We start from the raw sequence: 22,928 nt of genomic DNA, 5'->3' as shown, positions 1-22,928 counted from the left end.
GACGTCAATCGCTTCCTCCGGAAGGAGAAGTTGAAGATTTTGACTCTGGCTCAGGTCTTGTCTGCCCTTGACTCTGGAGACTGGATGGTAGCGTTGGACCTGCAGGACGCATATTTCCACATTCCCATCCTGCTGTCCCACCGACGTTACCTACGGTAGGCCACCAGCACTTTCAGTTTACTGTGCTCCCCTTTGGCATTACCGGCACCCCTCGGGTGTTCACGAAAGTGATGGCGGTGGTCGCAGTTCATCTGCGCATATCAGGGGTTCCAAACTATCTCGACGACTGGCGGAGTCCAGGCTCCATATCAACCTTTTGAAGCTTCGGGCGATCCGACTTGCACTGAAGGCATTCCTTCCCTCTGTCAAAGGAAAAGTAGTGCAGGTGTTCACGGACAACACCACCGCTCTGTGGTACTGCAACAAACAGGGCGGGGTGGGGTCGTGGACCCTATGTCAGGAGGCCCTGCCCCTCTGGACATGGCTGGAACATCGGGGCATTTCCCTGGTGGTTCAACACCTGGCAGGTTCACTAAACACCACTTTCAAAAGTGGGGAGAGCCTTGGTTAGTTCTATTCGCCACCGAAGAGAACGTACAATGTCAGCAGTTCTGCGCGTTGGAATTTCCAAGGCGGCACTCGCTAGGTGACCCCTTTCGTCGCGAGCTGCAGTGTGCTGTACGCCTTTCCGCCTATACCACTTCTGCCCAGAGTGCTGAAGAAAATCAGGCGCGACCGGGCGCAAGTCATTCTTGTGGCTCTGAACTGGGCTCGAAGAGTATGGTATCCCGAGCTATTCAGTATGACCATCGATCCCCCGATCCGTCTGCCTCTTCGGGAGGATCTTCTGTCGCAGCAGCAGGGGACGGTTCTCCACCCGAGCCGGTCTAGTCTCCACCTCCTTGCGTGGAGATTGAGCGGCGGCAATTGATTCCTTTCGACTTGCCTCCTGAAGTCTGTGATGTTCATTCTGGCAGCAGGCGTCCCTTCACTAAGTTGGTATATGCATGCAGGTGGAACAAGTTTGTGGCATGGTGGATAGCAAAGGCTGTGGATCCCCTTTCGGCTCCTTTTTCAGACGTCCTTCTGTTCCTTCTTTATTTGGCCCAGCAGGGTTCTGCTCTGGGCACTATCAAAGGCTACCTTTCTGCTATTTCAGCCTTTCTTAGGGTTCCTGATCAGCCCTCTCTTTTCAAGTCCCCTGTTGTAAATAGATTCCTCAAAGGCATTACTCATCTTTTCCCTCCTATTCCCTTCGTAATGCCACAGTGGGACTTGAACCTGGTTCTCACAGATTTAATGTGCGCTCCAGACTCTTTCTTACAAACCTCCTTTTCTGTCTGTCCATCCGGAGAAGGTTGTGCTCAGAACATGTCCATCCTTTCTGCCAAAGGTTGTCACTGCCTTTCACATCGGGCAGGCCATCACTTTGCCCACCTTCTTTCCGCATCCTTCCAGAGAGGCTCCACCGTCTGGACCCAAAACGTGCGCTCTCATTTTACCTGAATCGCACACAACCGTTCCGGGTGGATGACCAGCTCTTTGTTGGCTACGTAGGCACCAAAAAAGGTCAGACCGTACACAAGCGGACTATCTCCAGATGGGTCGTCTTGTGTATTAAAGCCTGTTATTCTCTGGCAAGGGCGACGTCTGCCACTACGGCATTTGGATGTGGTGTCCCCTTACAAGACATCTGTCAGGCAGCTACGTGAGCCTCGCTGCACACTTTTACTAAGCACTATTGCCTGGACAGCCAAGTCCGGAGAGACGGCCTCTTTGGCCGTTGTGTTCTCCGGGACTTCCTGATGTGATCTTGGTTTGCAGACCCTCCACTGGGGTTGGTATTGCCGGGGTATCTATTTTAAGGTAAGGAATCTATCACTAACGTGTTTCTTTGAGATGAACAAGTTACTTACCTTCGGTAACGATATAGCTGTAAGAAACATTAGTTAGTGATAGATTCCTTACTGCCCCCCCCCCATCCTCTCCTTTCTGCGAACTGATTTCTAGGGTTAAGGTCAATCCTTTGAGAGCCCTAGTTTCAGTGCACCTGTGGTCAGTATCTTGCATGGCTCTGCGTTCCTGGAACGGAAAGTCATGTACAGAACTTACGTAAGCGCGCGAGGGTGGCGTCTAAGTAGCTGCCGCGACGTCATCTCGGCGACCACGACGTCAGTGACGGACGCGGAGCCACACGACGACACCTTCTGACGCACAGGGGTACTGCTGACGAAAACTTTCCGGATCCAGTCTTGACGCCTGGGGGTACTTCTAAGGTAAGGAATCTATCACTAACAAATGTCTTACAGATATATCGTTACCGAAGGTAAGTAACTTGTTCCTCACTAACATTAGATGTGGGGTCCTTCAGGGTTCATACCTGTCCTGTCTTGTTTTGAACACTTACGCATGAGTATTTTGAGATACAATTTCTTTTGATTTCAACAGCCAAATGTCTACCAAAGACACTCAAATCCTACATGACCTCAGTCAAAATAGCCCAGACTTTTGAAACATTGATTCATGTTTTCTGGCCCCGAAGGAATAGATGGACTGCAATGTCCTCTGCCTCAAGACCAACAGAAATCTTTACTTTTGTAACAGCCCCATTCACATGGGCAGCATCACAGGCTCAAGTAGTTACAAAAATGCCCATTTGTACCTCTACAACATTTCAAAATTCTGCTCTGAATTCGGATTTCTCCAGCGGTACTCATCATTTAGGCAATTGTGCTCTCCATATTTTTGTGCAATTGTCCCATCTTGCTAAATCCATCAATCAAAACATTGTCTGAACTATATATGATTGAAAACTGAGTTTTCAGGCTTATTTATGATCTGAAAAACATTACCACATTTATGCCTATCGATCTAAATTAAAGTAGATTCCTATCAGCTAATCACTTCCCCAGCAAATTTGGAAATGTGCAAAAAGAAAAAGCCCCCAAGTACCTAACAGTCTTATTTGTAGTGAAAAAAAAATCAAAATACTCCTCCCTTACTCTAAAACCCTAAGCACATCACCTCCAAATTACAAAGACAAAGACTTTGTGGCGAACGCCTTACTACAGCAGGGCTAGAACAATGCAATGATCCTTCCAAATACTTTAAAAAATGCCCCAAGTATAAAAAGTTTCAAAGCGGTTGTGAACAACATAATTTTATGGATAACTTGTTTTTATTGGTTTGCAAGCATTGAGTAAAACATTCCGCCGTAGGAACATTCCCCTTCCCGTCTGCAGAGATGCCCCCTCCTCCTCCCACAATGCATGCCCCTCCCCCGACCATCGTGAGCACTGTTGAGTCACTGTTGAGTCAATCAGTGAAAAACATAATTTTAAACAATCTTTCACCTAATGACTAATGGATTCTTGAACTTTTTTCAGCAGTTGTTTTACGCTTGCTTTTGTCCTTTCTTCTCTCTTTACCCCTCCCTCCAACCAGCATCTCTGTATACTTTTGGACTAGAGTTATTTTCTGGTATGTGCCTAATATTTAAATAAATATAAATGCAAATATGAATTTTCTGACCCACAACAAATGTCCTATACATCACAAATCACTTGTAATATATTGCGAAATAATTGTAGCCATATTTTACATTCAGAGGCTGCATGACTTGCATTTTTAGAATTTGATCCATTAACCAAAATAAATTATTCTGTTGTATGACCACCTACTGTGAATCTGAGAGCCTGCAGACTCGGGCATCTTCTGAGGCTTCCATTAGTTTGCGGGTTATAAGCATTAAGCATTTTTGAACGACAACTTATTCCCTTAAGTGAACAATAGTCCTCTGCCAAGTTTGTAACCAGACTTTCTCAGCATATTTGAGACTCAGTCCTAGGTAACTGGAATGAAAGGAAGAGTTAACCTGCGTAACTGAAATGTTTCACACTTGTAGGTTGTAGATGCCTAAAGCAAGTGCTTTAGGGCTGGTGGACGAGAAATTCGTACCGTTTTTCAGTTTTTATACGAGTTATAACCCATCCCTCATCCCAAATCAAAGAAGGCCGACATCTGACGCAGTGCTGATAGAATGCCAGTAAATTAATGCATGTTTGCAGTTTAGTTTTTTTTAACTTGTAAATCTGACCAATTTCTTTTTTGTTTATTAGATGACCACTCGTGTGGATGGGCATTCCTGGGCACTTTCTGCCATCGACGAGTGTAAATTTGAAAAAATCACAACACCTTTGAATAAGGACATTGTTCCTATTACAGACTCACCAGTCCTTGTACAGCAACACATGATCCCACCTAAGAAGTTTGTTCTTTTATCTGCACAGGTTAGCTCAAATCAACTGTACTGTTTTTGTGGCACACTATGTTGTCAACATTTTAACCAACTGTCTTATGGATAAAACTGAGAAATTTCGCTTGTCACTGCAATTCAGCTCATCTTATTGTAGAATTGTAGGCATTTAGCCACCATGGTTACCTTTTAATAACACATTTAAATTGCAAGTATGGCTACACATTGTTTTTTCTGAATTAGTAATTATTGTTACCTGATTTTAGGGCATTTATGTTGTGTTCTTTTCAGCCATGTGTTTTAATTACTTCGGAATGTATGTTACCATGCCTTAAAGTTTTATTTCTTAGGATTACTTCACTGAGTCTTTTATCCTGCTCTTCATAACAAAGTAATAGCGATCTCGAATTCTTTATTATTGATTGAAGGTTGGGTTTACAGTGTGTCCACATTATTTACATATTTGCTGTATTGACTAGCTTGGTTAAAAGAAGGTGCAGTATAAAGCTTTAAGTTAATGTTTACACAATTTTGAACATATTTGACATGGATTTTTTTTTCCTCCTTCTTCTCAGTTTGCTTATTTGTGCATTAGTTTGGACACTGAGATAACTCCTAATTAGTTTAAGTAGATTGTTAGACTATGCCTTGTTTACTCAAACTCATTTTTGTATTTTCATGGCAAGAGAATTCCTGTTCTCTTCCTCTTTACTCATTCAAAATGAAATGCAGTCATTGCCTTTGCAATAAGAATGGCACTCTTTCGATCCCTTACATATTCCTTTCAGTCTGTATTACAGAAGCAGGAGCTGTTGATTTACACAGTTTCTGAGGTAGGCAAAGCCTTTCTATTGCCAAGCGGAGCATATATTTAGTTTCCCTAAAACAGACGGAAAATACGTCCTAGTGATCTGGAAATGATGAAATGCAATGAGATGTGACTCTGCAGGGGCAGTTAAAAATACTAAGCAATTGTTTTGGACTTGATTGTGAAACTGGGGTGTTAGCTGAAGATTAAATGAAGTATAGGTGGGAAACTCCAACTTAAATACTTACTTTTTTGACTCGGACCCTTAAGAATTAGCTTTAAAAAAATGCTTTGCATAAATTCGCTTGTAATTAACCTTTAATTATTTGTCTTTGATCAGAACGGCATCCATTTTTAAACTATACCCCTCCAAATGGACAGCCATTTTAACCCCCTTGTTCTATCAGTGCCTCTCCAGTACCATCATCACAGATCGCTGGAGAGGTCGCTGTTGGTCCCCATCCATAAAAAGGGGATCACAATCTACTAGAAATGTAAGGGGCATTGCAATCTTAGACATAGAGGGGAAATGTTTTGTTAAAATTCTCAGTGAAGGGCTAGAAATTTGGGCCCGGGAGAAGCAATTTTTCCAAACAAAGTTTCAAAAAGGCTGCACCATTGAGGACAGTCTCTTTTGCCTCAACCACAGTGATTGGAGATTCGATGGAAAAACACTCTACGCGGCATTCATCAACTTTGCCACTGCTTTCAACAGCGTTACAAGAGATGTCTTATGGAAGAAATTAAAAAAATGGGGCATTCCACCAGACCTCTTAAGGCGATAACCGCTCTGTACACTGATACGTAGGTGAAAGTTAGAGTTTCACCATCTAGTGCAACCTAAAAAAATATTGTCACCAACAGAGGCTTGAAACAAGGCTGTATCCGTGCGCCACTATTGTTACATCTCTACTTAGCAGACCCTCTGGCTGCCCTGACTTCTGTCTCAGCATTTCCACCGAAATTTCCTGGTTAGAAAATTCAGGCGCTATAATACGCCAATTACACCGTTCTTTTGGACCAAACGTGAGTGAAGCTACAAAGATCATTTTATTCACATGAGCAGGTTTGCCAAGAAAATGGAATTGAAATAAACATTACTAAAAAAAATCTAGTGATTTATGGCTAAAAACTAATTTAAAAGGGTTCTGTGTCCTTGAACAATTTGAAGGTAGAGAGATCGCCATCATGCAATTACTTGGGGATATGGGTGGGCCACAGAGGGCGTGCGCTCATACACCTGAATGCCCTAAAAACATCTCTCAAGCACTAACTGGAGTTTCCCAAAAGTTATATAAGAATCCGGGCTGCACAGGTAAAAGTGCAGTAAGAAGAGTGATCCCCAGAAAACGAATGCCCACATTATCATAAGGCACCATTGCACTACCAAACAAGCTTGCCGCTTGGCTAGATAGGAAACATTGCAATTAATACCGGCAAATTTTCCATCTGCCTTTATGCACCAGGTTAGCTCAAATTCGACTAACTCAATCTCTTGATAAAAAATCTTATGCTTATGGCTAGATTTCTATCTTATTGTGTCAAAAGCGCATACAGCCCCCAATGGATCTCTCAAGAGCCTTACTTGGCGAGAAATAACGTGTGAAGGTTCAGCCTGGAGCACTCGTCTTAAATAGGCATTACACAATCTGGATGTGACAGATCTTTGGGAAGCCTCTACTGTCCCCTGCTCCCAATTACTAGATGGGGCATTTACTAAGCCGGCAAAAATCATCTCTGCCCTGGCTGATTCAGAGGAGCTGGCAAAATGCGCTGGGTGCTAAACTTTGCGACCATCTGCGACTACCTACATACTTAACTTCGCTTCGTTTGAAGCCGTAGAAATTCTGGCTGATGCAACTTCGATTTGGCCTGATTCCGTTAAAAGTATATAGATATGGTAGACTGAAGTGATCTGCAGATTCCGCAGGCAGTTCATGTGATTATCCTAAAGAATCACTAATCCACATCCTGTGAATCTGTGAAATGCTTTCACGGCATGGAAATGTTGGTTAAGCTCGATGTTTAAAATCCTCAGCAAACGTTCCAGTAACGAGGCGCAGGAAGCATTCCTAAAGGGAGGATCCATGCAACTGGCGTCAAGATTCTTGAAATTTTGATGACTAATATGTATCCTGGGCCTTTGTGATAAAAACAACTTTATGAGCGATTCAGTTAGGATCTAAATTATTGTGGTATTGCTTTCAAAACCGTGATCTTCGGTACCTGAGTAGCATCTTTCGGTCAGTTAACTGGTGGATTGGGCCTAATTTTATTTTTGCGAACTATGTATTTAATCGCCTTGCACAAGGGTAACCTTTAACCTTACAGTGTTTTATATCTTGTTTGTAATTCTTTTTTGATGCTTTATACTTCTTTCAGTCTTTTCAAGTGAATTCCTTATTTTCTTCCCCCCTGCTGAGTGCTTCATTCTGACTTGCCTACCACATCATAGTGATCGGCTACGATTTAATGCAGAAAAGGTAGACCTCTGCAAGAAAACGGGCTTAATTCCCATTACTTGAGAATCTGAACTGCTGTTTGGTGCTTCTTATGGTTGTGGTTTCCCACTGAGTGTTGAGCTTTTTATATGTTATGACCTGTATGTAGGTAAACGTATGATAAAGGTTTAATCTATTAATGACAAAGATTTAATTTAGCACCATTAATAAAAATCAATCTATTTGTCTTTCTAGGGTAGCAACATTTTTCATAAGCTCAGACCTGTGGATCAGCTACGACATTTGCTTGTCAGTAATGGAGGAGGTGATGGAGAGGAAATTGAGCGATTCTTCAAGCTTCATCAGGTGATCTACTACTATTATTGAAGTAATAGTATCTTATGGTTTATCAATGAAGCACAGCTACCACTACTGAGAGACCCCAATGGTGCTAAATCTATTAGATTCATTATGCTATATTTAATTAATGATCAAAGCATAAACAGTAGCTATATATGAAAATAAAGACTTGAGGATTGTGGGAGGATAAGAGCAACTGGTAAATTCATTCGTTCATAATGTACATTTGATTAAAACACAACCTTGTTAATAGTTCAAGGAAATGTTCTAAAGTTTCACAAGGATCAGCAGTCTGTTTATTGCCATGGGTTTTTGCATTTACCATATATGTACGATATTTCCAGATTGCTTTGGATCTAGCACATGAAGAATCTATGGTGATCTGATCCCATGTGAATCTGAAATTTGTCTTGCGTATCATTGTTGCTATGAAATCTTACAATAAGAAAAATCCGATCCCCATTCATTATGAGTGTAAAGAATGGGGAACCACCCCAACACTATCCTGCCGATATATCTGATAACCACAGTCAAAAGAAGTCTTTAGGGGGGTGTGGCATAGCGGAGCATGGAGTAGGACATGTTCTGTCTGAGCTCTGGACTCCCGTCAGCCTTCCCGTTCACTGGGACTGCTCTCAAGTGGCGCAAACCCTTGCGGAGCACTTGTTCTCCTCATCCTGTTTGCAGGGAGAGGATATTGTGCCCAGGAAACAGTCTCTGCTACAGCGACCCGAGCCCTTAACGACGGCCTATCCTGAAAGACTTGTCTGCTATCTTGTTTCAAAAAGCCAGCAGAATGTCTAGATTGCCGGTGGCTACGCAAATGAGCCGTTCAGGCCCTACATGTCGGAGAGCAGGAACTAGCTAGCCGGAGTGTCCCTGCCCCTTCCCAGTAGCAAGAGCTCCGCCGGTGGACCACATATCCTGCAGTGAGCCTGAAGGCTGTAGAGCCGCCATCTGGTGGTGCGGGTGGCGAGTGCCTTCACACCAATGCAGCCCTCTTGGCGCCCCCAGCGCTAGTGAATCATTTGACGGTGCTGGGAGTGTGGTGACACAGCGTCGATAACCAGGCCCTCTTCCCTTGCTCTGACCTGTGAACGGTAGCTGGTGAGCTTCTGCAGGGGGAGTTCCTGCCCGCTACGTGGCCATTGCGGCACGAGAGACCTTGTACTTCTTGGAACCCAGCTTGACACTTCCACGACTCCGCCTCCTGCAACTGCCTGGTGAGTCTGTATAAGAAAAAGCACAAGCTGGGTGGGAGAACCTCTGCCCCCACCCTGATGAGATCCTGCGGCTCGGCTGGCAAGTGACCGGAGCGGTTGGGCCTGACACCGGAAAGGAAAATGGAGCGCGGATCGGCAGCAGGACTCTACCTTTTTGGCATCAGCCCTGTGTACAGCTGTGAGCACAGCCAAGCGATTTCGGCTAGCCAGGGACTGGCTTAGGTGGAGAGTGCCTGAACTAGAGCGTCTGCACCCCCTCTTGCCCTCTGATCCCACTGGCGGATGCACAATGCCTAGCGCTTGACTATAGACCAGGCCGCGGCGTGGCAGCGGGACCCAGATTCCCTGCATCGCTTCTCAATGGCCTGGCAAAGGAGCCGATAACGTATGCTGTAAACCGCATTGTCTAGGCATTGGGGGCAGCCCAAACTACTGGCTTTGATTGTGTGCTCCCTGTGACTCACCTGACTAGTGGGGGTGTGGCGTTGAGGTAGCTGCAGACCCACAGAATGCTTCAGGGCCCCGGGGCCCGAATCATACTGCCTGCATATGCCTCTGCTCTGTAGACCCTTCAGCTCACGCCCCTGGTGGATTGTATGAGTGGGATGCTGTAAAAGACCCCGGTGCCTTCCCACGTATTGCCGGCTCCTGTGGGGGCCATGAGAATACACCACTGCGCTTGGAGGTTATGTGCTGTGGTCCCTCTGTGCCTTGACTTCTGTTCCTGCACTGTGAGTGACTGTGGGACCCTGGCCTAGACGGGACTCTGGTCTGCCTGCGATGGGGTCTCCTCTGGGGCAGAGGTAGGGAGCGAGTGCAGGATAAGTGCCGCCTTCCCTTATCAGCTACCACTGTGCCTGCGGTGGTCCATGTGACTCCTTTGGGATACTCTTCACCCTCTCCGGGAGCACATCACCAGAGTTTAGATTTAGTCAGGCCTTTAGCAGACTGGGATCCCCTACATACCCAAAACCATCGGGAGACACACTCTGAGCCCGAAGACAGAACTAAGCCCCAAGAGCTCTTTCTACACTGAGAACCGGCATGCCATCTGTCACTGATTCATTGGGCATTCATGGGCATTTGGTACACATTCTCTTGAACTGGCTGGGGTGCCTGACCCTGCATCACCCCGTGGCAGCCCCTACCTGCATGGTTGCGGGTGCTATTCTGAGCTAACTGAAACACTGATCTCCCGCAACATCTATAGGCTGGTGTCATGCCCGTGGCAAATCCACGAAAGATACGCCAGTTGGACCAACCACGTATAACCCAGTCACCTCGCTTTTGAATAAAGGCCCCAGCCCAATAAGGATTTGGCAGGCCTCGCATCCACCACCGGGGCTGGGAACACAGCACCAGTGCCTATGTAAACCTGAATCCTGGGCACACGTATATAGGTGTGCAAACGAAATTTCATAAACGTAAGTCCATTTGAGAAATATCACATTAAAGTTCACAGAAAAGTTGTTTCTTGATTCTTTTATTCTTGTCGCGTTGAAAAGCAACCAGCCAAAGCAACCAGCCAACACGTGTTTCGTCTAGGAAAATACTCCCACGACTTCTTTAGGGCTGGGAATGATGCAAGTAACGATATGAACAATAACAAGGTGTAGTGACTGACAATGGAGAGTGAACTCTCTCAAAGTGACATAGGTAAAAACACCCATTAGCTGTGGAAACCCTATACAAAAATCAGTTTCTGTGATACTTAGACAAATTCAAGAAGTACATGTAGGGAAATAAAATCCGCAAATGGAAAGGTTTCTCGCCAGAGTAGTTATGGGAGAAGGGTAAGTCACAATGTTGACTTAATATGACACACGTGTGAGTCCTAGGTCCAAGAAGTTTGGAAAAAGGGGGGCACACAAACCAATCGTTTAAACTTGAGGGTGGAAGTGTACAAAACTTGAAATTGTATAAATAAAAGGCAAAGCTACCTGTGTGGAATGGTGCAGAGACTCATAAATCTAAAGAGAACACAATGAGGGACATGTATGATAAAAAAAAGAAGGTATATGGAAGCGGGTATTTAGAAGACATAGAAAAGTGAGTCAGTCCAAATATAAACCTAGCGAGCTATTACTCCAAAGCCGGTGATAATTCTAATAATTCCAACCCGGCTGGAAAGTAGAGTGCAGTTACATTAATCAGGCGTGATCAGGTACATGGACATCTGGATAAATTAAAGTATAATGAGATGATGACAGTAGGGGCGCATGTAACTATGTCTACCTGTATTCTTAGTAATGGAGCAATGTAATCTGCAAGAGATGAAAAATATAAAATGACGTCAGGAAAAGCAAAGTGTGAGAATGGGTCACAGTCAGTAGAAGAAAAAGTAAATTATGACTTGAAGAAAAGTCACCGAGATGACGGTGATAATGCCAACCTGGCAGGTCTAAACATCAAGGTAAGTAATTGTGCAAATCTGTATTCAAATCTGTAACAGAGATGCAGAAAAGGTGGTGTTTGTTGGCCAACTTTATCATGAGAGACGGTGAAATTACACTAATTAGGCCGTGAAGCACACATCTTACCTAGGTGTATGTTTCTGTGTGCTGCCGCGGGTGGGAACACGGGTACGTGTCCGACAATTGCAATCTACAAAAGGGGAATTGAGTATGAGCCTGAGAACAAAAGTCATATTGAGTAACAGGGCTGTGTAAGCCTCCAAAACAAAAGTAATTATAGTTCAGGTGAGGATGCCTTCAAGGTACTCACTATGGAAGTTCTGCACAGCGTCTTCCCGTGGCTCGCATCTGTTCAATTCTAGTGTGAGCCAAAACACTCACCCGGAAATGTATTTATAGTCACGCCCATCCTTTAAGCACTAGAGCGCGTACCGGGTTAGGCATTGGACTTGAAAGAGGAACTTTATTGTCCCTACATTTAAAACCATATCCTAACAATGAAAGCAAGGTTATGTTGGTTGCGAGTGAAATTACTAGTTGTAGCGCAATGAAGTAAAAAGTCTAGGGTTGAAACAGATGAAATTAATAACCATAAGGTTAATATGTACGAGTAAGTGTGTTTCGAACGGAAAAGTGCGGTTGCTTAATTAGGGACAACCACAAGTGGCCATGTAATGGCAAATGATTATAGTTTGCAGCTAGAATGGATATAATTTGGTTTAAGGTAATTCTTCTAGATCAGTCAGTGATAATAGCAGTCTCGTCGCTTGCACATCCTGTATGATAGGTATATATGACACATTGCAACACCAAATGTTTATAGCATTTTTATTGGCTGATGGGTTACAAGAAAAGTACTTTTTTAATTTGAGACCTCTAATAAATTTGAAAAGATCTATTTTCAGTTTGCAAATGTCCCCTGGTTCCTGTGGGTTGAAACTCAATCCCTTGCTCAAAAGTGAAACCATATCAGGGTCTTGGACGAGAGATTAACTACCTGCACTTCCAGCTCATTGGTATTTATTTGTTCCTCCTGTTGCCTGACCTCAATTTCTTTTTGTATTCCTCTTTGTCCAGCTCTTTTAACTCCGCGGGTTTTGTGTCTAGGCCTCCCCGTGAGCCCTGTGTCCTGTTGCCTCTCTGTATTATTTTGACCTCTCGTAAAAAAGAAGATTCAATTTGCCTAGTCCCTGTTTGATTCTCGCCTCGCTGTCAATATGTGAGTGCTCAAAGATTTTGAGCTGGAGGAGATGGATATTGTTTTCCAAACTTCTTGGACCTAGGACTCACGCGTTTGTCATATTAAGTCAACATTGTGACTTACCCTTCTCCCATAACTATTCTGCCGAGAAATCTTTCCGTTTGCACACTTTATTTCCCTACATGTACTTCTTGAATTTGTCTAAATGTCACTTTCTGCCGTTGAGTGTGTTACACATGTGATGTTAATTATCGTTTAAAAGTCACTTTTCACATTGCCCATCCTTCACATTGCTCACTGAACTTACAAACAAATGTAATCCCAACACCATTGTGTTTTACAACCAGAAACGGTTTTATAGGTCTCGGCTAGTGTGGGCTGCGCACATGCGCAGTCTCGCTGGCGAGAATTAATGTTTTAAGGTACTTTCTGTAAAGGGCTTTAAGCCCCACCCCTCTTTTCCATTGGCTGGCGTCACCGTTTATGCTAAACGGTGGTCAGCCATTGGAAAAGAGCTGTTGCTGACGTTTTTGTTCGGCTTTTGAGCCGTCCCATTTGGACGGGCTCGTCCGCCTTCAGTGCGTCGCAAATGGTTTCTTATCTTTATGGGGCCATGTTTTTCAAACACATGGCCCCATAAAGACAAGCTTTGCATGTTTATTTTTGCATCTCGCTTTCACTTTAAAGTGAAAGCGAGATGCAAAAATAAACCAAGCGCTTGTTTTCTTAGCCCTCAAATTTGCCTCTAGTTGCGGCTCTGTCTAGCACAGTGGTTTTTGAGGCATCAGATTTACAAACTAAAAAGAAACTAAATTACCAGTTCGCCTACACAAAAATCTCCTGTCAATCACATTTAGGCCTTCCTACTAACGTAGCATATAATACATTCTCGTTGCACAGAAGCACTGTTTACACCCCTAGAACTGTGTGACCACAGCACTAATTTCTACACATAAAGCAATGTAACCATAATACCGTTATTTTAAAAGGCGTCACAGTAAAGAAATGCTGGTGCGGCTCTGCCTGAATGCGGCGGAGCAGGATTAAGCATTTTATCCCCGGCTACAGTCGTCATGTGCAGGGCTCGCCTAAAGCCGATTCAAGCCTCGGGCTCAGAGAGAGAGCACAAAACCACGGCTAATTTTATCCGATGCAATTAGAAATAGGACGTGTTGAGGTAAAAACCTTCTCGGTGTCTGCTCATGGAGAGTGTGTGTGCTGGCTTCTCTTCTCCGGAAAGCAGGACGGCTGGAGAGCTGTGACCCGGTATTCACCTAGGTCCCACGGGCGTGGCTTTAAGACTGGAAATCTCTTAATCAATGAAGGCGTCCACAATCTAGACGCCCTCTACCCACTCTCTGAATGCCACTTCCACTTATCAGGGGGCTCAACATGTTAGCACAGGAAGGAGGGAGGGAGGCACCTGTGTGTGTGTGTGTGTGAGAGAGAGAGACCGCGTGCCAGCACGTTGTGCAAATGTTTTTATTTGTCAATTACCGTAATCGGTCTAATAGTTTCCTTAACACTTATGAGCATTGTTGCGCAATGTATTGCTGGATATTCTGATTCATACCAGATGCAGGAATGCTAACCCTCCCGATTCAGACGGGAGACTACCGATTTCAAGGCTAGTCTCCCGCCTCCCGATTCCTGCAAACAAAAACCCGATTCCTCAGGGGTTTCAGCTGAGAGGGCTTGGTATTGTGTAACGTGCTAATTCTTCCAGCAATAGTCAGTGGCGATGCAGGGGCTCTAGAAGGGGTGAGAAACAAAGCCTCATTAACAAGCAAATGGTCTTTTAAAGACCTTTGAAGTACTCGGTAGCGGATGTGTGTGCCCGGGAAGCTGTTTCAGCCCGGGCTGCCACACATGGGGGGAGGTGGTGTATGCACTGCCAGCAACCTGCCAGGCCAGTGCACAACACTTGCATCACCCTCTCTCTGTCTGCCATTGCGCTCCATGCTTCTGAAAGGTAAAAAAAAAAAAAAAAACGTGCATTTGCGTTTCAAAGGTCTGATCCTGCAGCAGCACGCTTCCAAAGCCCACACATGACAGTAACCCAATTCAAGGCCCCATTCTCCTGAATTTTATTTATTATTATTATTTTTTAAATCTCCCACTTTGCTCTTCTGAAATGTTGGCATGTATGTAGATATACAAGATCATCATCTACCCCTGAAGGCATCAGCGGGACCACGGCTCTGGCACCACCAGTCCACTTAGCTCTGAGGGATATTCTCGCCACATTCGTTTAACAACAATCTGCAGCTCTACCAAGGATGCCACAAGTTCATGAAACTACTTTTATTTTAGAGAAAGTGCCTCTCACTAATACAGTAATAATTTATGTGTTGAATATTGTCTGGTGGGAGACGCAGAGGCCTGCAACTCTCAGCGTGACGTAGTAAACTCGCAAGCATGCCCTGGGAATGCACAGAGGTGGGTATTTCAGGGTTCACACATCTCCAGGGGCGTACTGGCTTATGCGAGCGATCAGGGAGTGCTTGACGGAATGGTCCGACTGGTCAGTATGTGGCCAGATTTTGGGCTGTTTGTTGGCCTGTTTTATGGTCTGCTGGACTGGTTGTTACGGTGTATTTTCGGTATAATAATATTAAAACAAAAAAATTGTATGGGTTTCAGCTTGCTGCATGCAGGCAGTCTGCCATACCTTGTAAAACACTTTTACAGCGATAAGACTTGCCAGATCCTGGGCACGGATACCTACAGAGGAATGGAAAAACTTACTTATGAAAGAATTTCCCCCTAACAACGAGGATCCGTGTTTGGCTAACCAGGCCTATGAAAACTGGATCCTGCACTCTCTCGAATCCATCCTCCCCCCTCAAGAAATCAACGTTAAAACGCATCCATAAAACAGCACCGTGGTTTTCGGAGGCACTTAGGAACAAAAAGCGCCAATGCCGGCAAATTGAAAGAAAATGGCGCTTAGACTATTCCTTGGAGGCAAAGACTCAATATCGAGAAGAGATAAAAGCTTATAAAAGGGAACTAAAAGCCGCCCAAGCAGTGTACTTCTCTGACAAGATCTTAGCCGCAAAATTCAAACCTTTAGAAATTTTTCAAACCTTGCAAAAACTTACAAAAATCCCGTCCCCAATTGCTTTGAAGGAAAAGTCTGTTTCCCAGTGCAATGACTTGGCTGAATTTTTTTCTGCAAAAGTAAATAAAATATATGCCTCCTTTCCCTGCACTCTCACTCCCACCCCTACGCTAATTCAGGATAAAATTAAGACCTTAGACTCCGCTCCAGCCCCTTCACCTCTGCTCAGTCCCTTTCCCTGCATGGACCTCGAAGTATTGGAATCCATGGCTCGGTAAGTAAAATCCGGATCTCCTTCTGATCCGGCACCCCCTGAAGCCATGATGCTGGTCCTTCAGACTGTCCTACCGATCATTAGGAACCTGCTAAATGCCTCCATTGCCTCGGGCATTGTCCCTTCTGCTTGGAAACGGGCGATGGTCCGAGCGCTGATAAAAAAGCCCAATCTGGAACCATCGGACTTTGGGAACTATCGCCCGATATCCCTGCTTCCCTGGGTGAGTAAGATCGTGGAGAGGTATGTCAATCTCCAGCTGGTCAGCTTCCTTGAGGATAACCAGCTGCTAGACACCACCCAGACAGGGTTCAGGCCTAAGCATGGTACAGAATCCGCCCTCCTAATGGTCATCGAGGAGTCCAGGAAAATCCTCGATCGGGGAGGATCAGTGGCAGTGATCCTCCTTGATCTCAGTGCGGCATTCGACACGGTCAGTCATGCCACCTTACTGAACCGTATTTCGGATGTCGGCATTGTGGATAAGGCGTGGCTCTGGTTAAAATCTTTTTTGAGCAACAGGTCATTCCAGGTGTTTGATGGACAGACAGTGTCTTCTAGCATTCCCCTGAAGTGCGGAGTTCCGCAGGGCTCCTCATTAAGCCCTGCGCTTTTTAACGTCTATATGAGGCCACTGGCTGAGGTAGTTCGTCCGTATGGAATTAAGATCATATCCTATGCGGACGATACCCAGCTGGTGGTCTCATTGGCGCATGAGGCTCCTCAGTCACGATCAGGGGGACTTACCGAATGTCTGGAGGAGGTGAAGACCTGGATGACTCAGTCATCATTAAAACTTAATGGTGACAAAACGGAGCTTATGCTCCTGGGCCCTGCCGACCCTACGTTTTTCAACTCACTGTGGCCCCCTTGTCTAGGTCCCCCCCCCCCCCCGCCCCCGAAGGATAACATCAAAAGCCTAGGAGTATGGCTGGACAGGAATCTCTCACTCAACACCCAGGCCAATAAGCTTTCAGCCACCTGTTTTGGAATACTCAGGGCGCTGAAGAAAGTTCTTCCTTTGCTCCCAATGGAGGCAAAGCAGATAGCCATACAGGGCCTGATACAATCACGGCTGGACTCCAACAACGTCCTATATTTGGGCGCACCAGAGTACACCTTAAAGAGACTACAGCTGGTACAAAACTGTGCCGCGCGTACTCTGCTGCAGATTCCTCGTAGATTGTCAGTAAAGGCGGCTCTGATCAATCTTCACTGGCTCCCATTGCGTAAGAGAGTCTCTTTTAAAGCAATGTGTATTGCCCACCAGGCTTTCTGGGATTCGGGTCCTTTAATCACCCGTGATCTAGTAAACCAGTATCACCCGGGTAGAAATCTGCGTTCTAGTCAAGCCTTCATGGCAGCAGTCCCCAGAGTCACAAGGTCCAGATCTGGCGGAAGGACGTATGCCTTCAACGCCGCCAAGATCTGGAACTCCCTCCCGTTTCACTTGAGATCCAATCCTGATCTCGCTTCCTTCCGTAAACAATTAAAAACACACCTATTCAATTCTGTTTAATTTAACTCAGTTTGCTTTTCTTTTGGCTCTCAACCTCTCTATCCTTCACTGGTTCCTTTTTAGCGCTTGGACGCCTCAGGGCAGCAATCGCGCTGTTATAAATTCACTTTACTTACTTACTTACTTACTTTACAAGTACAGAACTGCCCATATTTGCAAACATGGCTCACTTTTTTAGCTTTGTAATTCAATAATGGGGCCCACTTTTATGTTGGTGCCTGGGTTTATTTTCTGTTCCAGTCCGACCCTGCCGATCTCCTTATATGAAAGAGAGACCCTTCGCGAAAACGACCTTTTATCGAACAGTGATCTACTGTGAAAATCTCCTTCTGAGACTTCAAAGAGCCACGCCTGCCACGGGCCTCTTGTAATCAGTAAAAGGAGAATGGCTCTGCGATTCTAAAAATAAAGCTGGTTTAAGTCACTGTCCAAGACGACGGCCAGGCAAAAGTGAAACTCTCTCCAGCTGGACACACAGGTATGAAACCAAACTGTTACTGGGATTTGGAAGTGGTTTGGGACCTTCCTAATAATCTAGCTCAACATCTGGTGAAAAATACTCTTCCCTCTTCTGATTTCCCTAGTCATCCACTCTTAGCAGGAGAACTATTCACGCTATCGGATTTATAAAACCAGGGGTGGTCTTTCTACTGAAATCAGAGTGGGCTTATTGAGTGTCATTTTTCGGGGCTAGTCATCTAGCTGGTTTGTGGGGATGTGGAATTACAGACACAGCCAATCTCCCTAAAATTTGAATCAATTGTGTACCTTTCCTGCTGACCAAGTAGACCGGAAATCTCAAAAGTAACCAATGCAACGGTGCCTAGACGTCCTCTATCCACTCTCTGATTTTCCAAGCTCAAGAAAGAAATGAATTCTGCCATCTGGGCACGCCTAATGTACACTGACAAAAATGACAATTTTGGGGGGATTTTTTTCAGCAATTTGGTGCCATGGGTTACTGTGTTCACTGATCTTCGATTTCCACTGGGTCCGATTTCTGCCTTCACCTGTGGTCTGCAAAACCTCCGCCTGACAGGAAAGACAATTCTGAGACCTGCCAAATCAGAGATGGTAGTGGTTTACCCTCCCAAAGTCCATGAATTTCCTTTTCGATTCCCCCTGCATGGGATTCCCCTTCACTTGAGGTTTGGGTAGGCGAGTGCTTGCACACCCCGGGAAGGTAATCCTAACTAAGAGTACCTAGTGCCTTGGGACCTCAGGATATCCCAGAGCGTGGAGGGATAGGGCGGAAGAAAGGGCTCAGTCGCAACAAGGTATTGTTTTCACCTAGTGCAACAGAAACATTTGAAGGGCTAGTATTGCCACGACATACTGATGAACACCACCACCTTGCTGGCTTGCTCATACACCCTGTGCTGGTCTGGGTGAGTGAACGACTACTTGGGATCTGCTCGGCCTGTTCCTGATTGATCGGCTGCTTTAGATGACCGCCCTGGCTGCTAGGAAGATCTGCGGGGCGGCCGCCATTTTTTCTTACTATACCAGCCACTGTATCAAGGTGACCATTTCTTCCTGCTTCATTCAAATACTCTACCAGTTGATCTGCGCATACTCCGCAAGTTATGCTCTGCGACACTCTGTAGGGACATGGAGAAGGGTGACAATCAAACTATCTAAGCTATCATTTAAAGGCAAACGCAGGCCATGGAAGTGCCGCTTGGGGATCCACAGGGGGCGCAGCTGCATGAGGAGAGCCCAGCCGCATGAGGAGAGCCCAGCCACAGATTTGATATATGCATCATGTTTCTAGAACTGAAGCAGAGCCTGACGGCAATTGACAGCAAGATTGACTTGATTGCGGACAAATTTGATAGACTGGAAAAAAAGGTCGATAAACACGATGACCGGCATGATCAACTAGAATACCACACGTCGGATGCCAAGGATAAATGTGTTGCCGATGAGGAGAAGCTCCTGCATATGGAAAATGTTCTCAGGGTAATAAGAAATAAAAATGAAGATTTGGAAACTCATTCCAGATGGAACAATCTACGCATTATCGGAGAGCCGGAATAAACAGAGATGGGCAGAATGCAGGATTTTTTTGAAGACATGCTATGCATACTTTACAGTTCTGCATTATCCTCCATACTTACTTTTGAAAGAGCCTACAGGTCTCTTAGCCCTCGCCCACCACCGGGTACTTCTGCTTGCCCCATCATTGCACGATTATTAAATAATAGAGACCACAATACCAATTTGCACCTCGCCAGGGAGCAAAGGCCTCTTCACTACAAAGGATGCAGGATTTCCCCGTTTCCTGATTTCCCGATTACGGTGCAGGCTGTGTGGAGAGACTTCTTGCCGATTAAGCACACCTTGCAGTGAACTGAGGCCAAATACTCACTACCGTACCAAGCAAAACTGCACATAGATCATGCCGGCAAAAGCTTCATCTTTACAGACCCCAAGAAGGCTGCCAAATACGCCCATACTCTCCTATTAAAGGGGACAGGTCTTCCCCCAGGAACAAATTGCAGGATGGATCACAACTCAGTGAAACTGATTAACTTCAGACTGTAACGCACGCTGGAATGCCATGAGGGTCCTTTTCTCCACCTCAACCGTTGACCATGATCCCATGATTACAGGGGCTGACTGGGCTCCTCTGCATCCTGGCCAAGATCCTGTGACACTGGTTGACACTTGTCTCCAACATTCTACTCCCCCCTACCTGACGCGGCCCTATGGACCCCTAGTTGCAATGCTAGCCCTTGTCCGGAGGGCCACATAATTACATGCTGAGCTTCATTGCCTCCACAATCTGCCTCTGTGGCAACCCAGCTCGCATGTAGCTGGGCAGTGAGCCGGGCTACTCGTTCTCCCCTACTGGATGATTCCCAGAACTGACCAATTTCAATGTTCCAAGTTTTTATTTTGCTTAGGGGGATGGTGGTTTTGGCTGGACTGTGGGGCCAAAGTTGGAGGTTGGTGGGTTACTTGTTTATGGGATAATATGTAGTCCCCTGGCTGTTAACAGTTTCTTCTGCTCCTTCCTTGTACGTCACTCAGCTGGTATTCCTCTTTGCCACCAGCTCCTCTTCTAGGCAGATATCTGCAGTCATACATTCCCATGACCAAAACATTATAGGGTCTATTACAGAACTCACCTGGCAATATTTGCGGCTTAAATGATCCCCTTAAGGTGCATCAGACTTTTGCCTATTTACAGAAACACTCCTTGGACACCTGTTTTCTGCAAAACCACACCGTACCAGGGAACACTCTCAAGATTAAGCTCCGGAGGGTGGGGCACTGACACATGGCCTATTATTCCAATTACAGCCAAGGAGTGGCTATCCTCATTAGAAAGGGATTGCCTAAACATAAACGTTGAATCATATCTGATACCCAATGCAGGTTTGTTCTCCTTTCAAGCATTTCACATGACCACCTGTTAAACTACTCTCCATATACCCACAGACATAATCTCATCAGACGGCTGAAACCCTTGGAGAATCAGGTCAGCGCTGGGATGCTCTTTGAGTTACTACGCGCTTTATAAAACCATTAAATAAATAAATAAATAAATACGATCCTAAGGGCGACGACCCCCAATTCTTTCCAGAATTCTGGAGGTTGACCGAGTCTTTGGGGTGGGGATTTTAATTTGGAACTCAATCCAGAGATGGACCGCTCTGGCAAGTCCAGAAGTCCTGATCTACACGCGGTAACACAGCTGTGTCTCACTATGGAAGGCTACGATCTTGTACACCTCTGGCATTCTCAACATGTGATACAAATGGAGGGCACTTGTATATACATGGGTCACACCACTTTGTCACGCATAGACGATTGGCTTGGGCCAAGAGACGTTTTGGCCTGGGTGGCTCAAATCTCCCCTCTACCAAGAACGCTTTCCGATTATGCTCCAGTTCTCCTGGAGCTGGTCTTTCTGGATAGTCCTCTTGAAGCTTTTATATGGAAACTCTCACCCGGAGCTTTGCGAGACCAGGTGTTCAAAGAGGAGATTAGAGCAGCAGTAGTGGAATACTTTGCTCATAATGGCATTGCAGAGATGTCCAGGTACTCACTCTGGTGTTTTCCGCGCTTTACGTGGTGATCTTACACGCTTTGAAAATGAAATCAGGGATCTAGAATTGGAGTTGTTTTTAAACACAGGAGGGCCCCCACACTAGCTTTTATTCCTAGTTAGATTTCTGACCTTTAAGAAGCAGCGCAAGACACTATCTGGGGCAAGAGGTGCGAATTAGGTGCTACAAGGAGGCGACAGACCTTGCAAATCCCTTGGTCACTTGCTTTGTAAACCGTAGGCAAGCAACTACATCACTGAAATACAAGAAACTCCCTCCTGCACACATACAGGCAGTGAGGCTGTGCAATAGCCATGGTAAATGTGTTCTCTTCCCTATATCAAACTCAGTGTGTCACCACCACCGACCTTTCGGCCTATCTAGACTGCATCCAACTACTATGGTTGAAAGATGGCCAAAGATGGTACTCAGATTAACCTTTTTTGCTGCTGAAGAGTTTCTCAAGGTAATTAGTGGCATGCTCAAGGATAAGACGACTGGCCTGGATGCCCTTCCAACTGCATTTTATAAGGACTACAGCTTTTTTGATCCCACACTTGCTTGCTATGTATGAGGAATAACTAGCCTCAGGGCTCTTGCCCCCACCTTTGCACTTATAGTCTTTGCTTACGAGAAGCAAGGCTGGCTGTAAAAGAGGTGCAGTTACTGCCAGCCTTGCTTCTCGTAAGCAACGACTATAAGTACAAAGTGCGTGTTTACGCACCGCTTGCAGGTTTTCAAAACACATAAATAAAAGGCATTGTCATTTACAATGCCAATAGCTCAAATGTATGCAAAGGTGAGACCTATTGCATTACAAATGCTTGTTGTATAGGGTTTCCACAGCTAATGGGTGTTTTTCACCTATGTCACTTTGGGAGAGTTCACTCTCCATTGTCAGTCACTACACCTTGTTATTGTTCATATCGTTACTTGTATCATTCCCAGCCCTGAAGAAGTCGTGGGAGTATTTTCCTAGACGAAACACGTGTTGGCTGGTTGCTTTGGCTGGTTGCTTTTCAACGCGACAAGAATAAAAGAATCAAGAAACAACTTTTCTGTGAACTTTAATGTGATATTTCTCAAATGGACTTACGTTTATGAAATTTCGTTTGCACACCTATATACGTGTGCCCAGGACTCAGGTTTACATTTTTGTTGTAGGAGTTCTCCTACACACATATAGGGGTTACAGGGGTCTCCCTTATCTGGTTAGCACTGTATCTACTCTAATTGTTCTATTACATACGCAAATATAGCCGAGCGCCACAACTTTCTATTTACTAAAAACCCTCCTGTTAGGTAGCACCA

General features: G+C 45.2%; 1 protein-coding gene across 2 annotated transcripts in view; it reads left to right on the top strand.

The window, feature by feature from the left end:
* The window catches only part of NUP155 (nucleoporin 155), a 711,261-nt gene that overhangs the window by 107,173 nt on the left and 581,160 nt on the right, over nt 1–22,928 (top strand). For both annotated transcript variants that reach the window (XM_085631101.1, XM_085631098.1), the window contains exons 13-14: nt 4,119–4,289; nt 7,760–7,870. In XM_085631101.1, the coding sequence (XP_085487227.1) occupies nt 4,119–4,289; nt 7,760–7,870 (282 nt within the window). The remainder of the gene's footprint in view (nt 1–4,118; nt 4,290–7,759; nt 7,871–22,928) is intronic.

Source organism: Triturus cristatus, chromosome 2_1, assembly GCF_964204655.1.
Source record: "Triturus cristatus chromosome 2_1, aTriCri1.1, whole genome shotgun sequence".
NCBI classification, from domain to species: Eukaryota; Metazoa; Chordata; class Amphibia; order Caudata; family Salamandridae; genus Triturus; species Triturus cristatus.
This window is presented reverse-complemented; position numbering and strand designations above follow the sequence as displayed.